Here is a 5372-nt window from a genome sequence, read left to right as displayed (position 1 = left end):
ATTTGAAATTACAGAATAAACTTAATTTGCTATTTGTACCTTGGTATGATGGAAAAATTTCTCTCAGATGGCTGAATCACTATCTCTGTCATATAAAACTTGATGGTTTCTAGAAACAAAAAATAAGAAAATTAAAAATCTCACCAATACAATATTTTTACTGTGGGCATGTTGGTTCCAAATTATGATATTCAAACTAAATATTTGATATACTGGTAAAATCAACAATCAGTATAACTTTTAAAAAAATGACTTAGTTTATGAAGACAAAGCACTTATGACTAAAAAGAAATACTCCTGAGACTTCAGATATCTCAGTGTCATTTCAGAAGAGCATGCCCCAAGTGAATCTGGTACAGCAAGACTCTGATCACACATATAGAGGATTATAACAGTTAGCACATCATAGCTACAGCTTACTTATCTAGAAATCAGTCATTTGGTTTCCTCATTTCTATACAGTAGCCACAAACCTGGAAGTCATTGAAAAAGGCTTTTTAGTCATAGTATCCTAAAGCTCTTGCACAGATGCTGTGAACCTTACATTACTACTTACCCAGAATTTCACTGAGTCTATAAATGTACAATTTTCACCAAATTTGGTTATCTGATTACCTAGTTTACAGAAAAAGTTAAACAGTAAACTAAACACCTAATAGAAATAAATATAAACACGACCATTTTGGAGTTTTACAAAATCCATGAAAAATGTTTGTTCTCACTAGTAATAAAGGAAATGCAAATTAAAATGAGATTTTTTAAATATGAAATAAATAAAATAATTTTAATTAAGTGCAGCTCTGATAAAGACATGAAGAAATGGATACACATTCACATATGGCAGTCAGAATTGAAAATGATAGATTTCTTGAAAACCACTTGGCGAAGACCTTAAAATTGTGTATATATTTTGACACTATAAACATCTAAGAATTTATCTCAAAGAAATACTCATAGATATCTGCAAAAATTTGTCTATAAAGATGTTCATAATAATACTAATAGAAAAATACTGAAAACAAGTTAAATGTCTAAAATTTGAGGACAATTGGATTAAATAAACAATTGTACATTTATTTAGGGAAGAGAATTCTACACAGTCATTAAAAATAATGTACCAAATAATTTTTTTAAATAGGTAAATTGAGCAGTTTACATTTATTGATATGACATGTTTGATCTTCACTCTGACATTTTTTATTATTGTTTTTTGAATTTATATTGTCTTCCTAAATTTTTTTAAATAATTTTTTATTTTTCAATTACAGTTGACGTACAATATTACAGTAGTTTCAGGTGTATAACATAGTGATTAGAAACTTATATAATTTACAAAGTGGTCACCCTGATAAATCTAGTACCCATCTAACATGATACATAGTTATTACACTATTATTGACTATACTCCTCATGCTATACCTTGCATCCACGTAACTATTTTATAACTACCAAATAATTTTTAATTGGTTTCATAAGATGGGAAGTTACTCCTAATATTTTCTGAAAATGTATCTAGAGCCATGATGATGAATTTATCTATTGCTTCTTGAAGTTCAACTTTCATTTTACTATTTTGAAGTCATGTTATTAGATACAGAATTGAACCTTTTAACATTATGAAGTGATCACTTTTATCCCAGCTATTTAGTGGTGACACATATTCACCCATTTATTTACTACTTTCTTTACCAATCCTTCTTGAACTTAGATCTTCTATTTGAGATCATTTTCTTCTACCTGATATGATATAGAGGTAAAATTTCTTTTAATAAGAAATCAACCACTAGAGAAGAATTATCTCAGTTTTTGTCATAAAATATATGTATCTTTATCTTGATTCTTTCATACAGGACATTTTCACCTGATATAAAATCCTAGGTTGACCTCTGTATACACTGACACTATCATTCCACTGCATTCAAAATTCCATTACTGCTATTCCTTTGAAAGTGATCTGTCATTTTTCTTTGGTTGCTTTTAAGATTTTCTCTTTTTTTCTTTTTCACTTTTCCTGCAGTATCACTGATGTGCCTACCTATAGATTTCCTTTTTATCTTACTTGGGCCTCATTTGATTAGAATTCACTGGATCTCTTGAATTGTTGTTCATCACTTCCATAAAATTCTTAGCAATTATCTCTTCAAATATTGCCTATGTTCCATTCTATTTTCTTTTCCTTCTATAAGTCTGATTAAACACATGTTAGATCTTCTTGGTGTGTTTTATGTCTCTTTCTCTTCTATATTTTTTGTCTTGTCTCTCTGTGCTGGATTACAGATTATTCTTCTCATCTATCTTCTGTTCATTAATTCTTTCTCCCAGTTGGACCTAGTCTGTCATTAAACCACCCACTGAATTCTAAATTTCAATTATAATACATTTTAAAAAATTCTGGGGGGTAGCTCCAGAGTGTAGTGGTTAGTACATCTGCTTTACGCGCAGAAGGTCCTGGGTTCCCACCCCAGGTGGAGCTATGGTCCATACCCTGGGTGCGCTAGGTCCCCGGTGCGCCAGGCCGCAGGTACTCGCCGCCAGCATGTGGGAGGAGATGCTCCACCTTCAGAGATCCAGTTCTTAAAAAAAATAAGGGAGACGGCAACATTCGTAGGTCAGGGGTGGAAGTAGGGAGGGGTAATCAAAAAGAGAGGGAAAAAAAATTCTACTGTGGATATTTCCAAATATTTTTATAGTTTCCTTTTCCTGTCAATACATTTAAACAGCTAGTTTCCTTTTTCTTTTGATACATCTGAATCTGTCTTTAATTGTTAAATATAGTAAACATGATAATTTTACAGTTTACATCTGGTAATTCTAATAAAAGAAGTCTGTTTCTTTTTGCTGTTTTTGTTAGTTCTTATTGATGAAAATCTAGTTTATTTGTTCGCTTATTTACCTTTGGTTGTATGGTAAACGCTATACTTGACGAATTATTTGGAGGAATAATATGAGTTTCACAATGAAGGTATTTTCCTCCAGAAGTGAAATGCTTTTGATATTGCCAGATGCATTGTGTTATGTCTATTACAAGGTAGACTAACCAAGTTCAAGACTTGAAATTCCCTAAAGTCTCAAAGGATTAATACCTATCTATAATTCTACAGGGCTAATCTACTTCTGATTCACCTTCACTGTGAGGGTATGGCTCTTTAGGGTGTCATTTTTTGTAGACAGTCACCTACTAGGTTCCCATCTTGTGTAGTCTTTGATTTCTGTTCTTACTTATCAAGGCAATCAGAATAAAAGTTCTAATTTTAGAGAACTGGCAAATTGCAGGGGAAAAGTGGTTTATTTTTTGTGCTAAACTCTCGAGTATGCTTTTGTGATACTTTACTCACATATTTTCCATTTATCTTGCTCTTCATTCCTTCCTGTGGATTCCAGTTACCATCTGGAATCCTTCACTTTAGCCTGAAGAATTTTCTTTAGCAGTTTTTGTAGAGAATATTTGCTAGGAATGCATTATTTTCATTTATTTATATGAACAATCCTTATTTTGCCTTCATTTTTTGAAGGATAGTTTTGCTGAATATAAAACTGTTAGTTGACAGTATTCTCCCTCACCCACCCAGTACATTTAATATCTCATTTTAGTGTCTTCTGGCTGTCATTATTTCTATAAGAAACAAGTCTTAATTAATTGTAACATGAAATCCCTATATGTCATGTTTTTTATTTTTTTCTTTTGCTACTTTCAAGATTCTCTTTTCATCTTTGGTTTTTAGCAGTTTGTCTACAATGTGCCTGGGTGAAGTATTCTTTGTGGTTATCCTACTTGAGATTCATTATAATTCTTGGATCTGAAAGTTAATATTTTTCACCAAATTTGCCAAGATTTCAACCATTTTTTTCTACAAATTTTTATTTTCTAACACCTTCTTTTTCTCCTCACCTTCCGATACCCCAATTACACATTTATTAAAACACAATACTGTCCTACAAATCTCTGAGGTTCTGTTCATTTGCTTCAGACTTTTTTCTCTGTTCTTTGGATTGGTTAATTTCCATTAATCTACCTTCAAGTTCAATGATTTTCTTCTTTCTTTTATCTCAAATATGTGGTTAAACTAATCTAGTGAATTCTTCTTTATAGTTACTGTACTTTTCAGCTGTATAATTATAAATTGATTCTTTCTTTGAAGTTTCCAATTTGTTGAGATTTATTAGTTCACTCAACAGTTTTTTAAAATTTCTTTGCCATATTTATAATAGTTGCTCAACATCTTTGTCTGCTAAATATAGTATTTGCACTTACTAGTACCTGTTATTGAGTTCCATTTTTTCCTTGATTATTACTCTTTTCTGTCCCTTTGCATTTCTAATAATTTCTGGAGACCATATGTATTACATGTAGCAATTATAAATTTTCTTTTGTTCTTTTAAGGGTAGTCAGTTTATAGATATAGTAGTCAATTAACTAGCCTGGATTCAAACTGTGAAATATGTCTTTGCACAGTGTGTAGCCACTAATGGCTCTGTTCAGTTTTATTTTGTTTAGCTGGTTCCCTAGTATTTACTATATCGGCTGAGTTAAACTTTGTGAGCAAAGTTGGGGAGAGGTTCTGCTCAAATATCTCAAGCTTCCTTCCATTTTCTGCTGCCCAAATTGTGTGTGGATTGAGAAATGCAATCTAAGGCACGGCAAATCGGCAAATGTCTCCAACCTTTCAATTCTTACAGGATTCTGGCATCTCTTGCGTGCATGTATAGTTTACCAGTCAGCCAGAGTTGCATGAAGAGTTATCATCTCAGCGCTTCTATGGTCCTTTTGCTTCTAAAATTTCACTCTTTAATTTCTAGTTTCTCTTTCGCCTAACTTGAACCAAATCTACCACCTGTATTCAATAAAGCTATGGGATTTTCCTGCCCAAATTGGGATGGGGAGACTGCCAATGCCCCCCAGCAAAAAGGTAAAAAATTTGCCATTCTAACCCAATCCAGTAACAGTTTGTCAAAACTAAACACTTCTCAAATCATTGCTTCATTTTGGTCTTCCAGTGGTTGTCTTAAGAATTTTTTGAACTTGTACCGTCTTGTACTTGTTTTCTGCAGAATGGAATTGTCCATTTTCTTTATGCCACCATTTTTGGAAGTGGAGTCCTACTAATTTACTTTTAGAGTAGATGTAAAAATAGCTCTCTTGCACCACACCACACACACTCACACATATTGACCTCCTAATATACTTAATGTTACATCATAAAGATTTTTGGTTAAATCAATATTCAGTGTTCATATTACTACAACTGTAATGATATCTTGGCAATGTTTCCTAAGTGTTCAACCTTCTGTTTTCCTGCTTTCTTTTTTGTGTTTAGTTTTCCAAGCACCTTTAGCTAATTTTTCCCATATGATGAAGTGACTTGTCTCAAGAT

The 5372-nt window shown here is 32.3% G+C and overlaps 1 protein-coding gene across 3 annotated transcripts in view; it reads right to left on the bottom strand.

The window, feature by feature from the left end:
• UBE3D (ubiquitin protein ligase E3D) overlaps positions 1 to 5372 on the bottom strand; it is a 132859-nt gene that overhangs the window by 95819 nt on the left and 31668 nt on the right. For all 3 annotated transcript variants that reach the window (XR_001518178.2, XR_003044455.1, XM_015600297.2), the window contains exon 6: positions 40 to 109. Coding sequence is in view for 1 of the 3 variants with exons in the window: in XM_015600297.2 (XP_015455783.1) it covers positions 40 to 109 (70 nt within the window). In the remaining 2 variants the exon portion in view is untranslated. The remainder of the gene's footprint in view (positions 1 to 39; positions 110 to 5372) is intronic.

Source organism: Pteropus alecto, unplaced genomic scaffold (genome assembly GCF_000325575.1).
Source record: "Pteropus alecto unplaced genomic scaffold, ASM32557v1 scaffold7, whole genome shotgun sequence".
NCBI classification, from domain to species: Eukaryota; Metazoa; Chordata; class Mammalia; order Chiroptera; family Pteropodidae; genus Pteropus; species Pteropus alecto.
The sequence above is the reverse complement of the archived record's forward strand: the minus strand, read 5'-3'. Positions and strand labels throughout refer to the sequence as shown.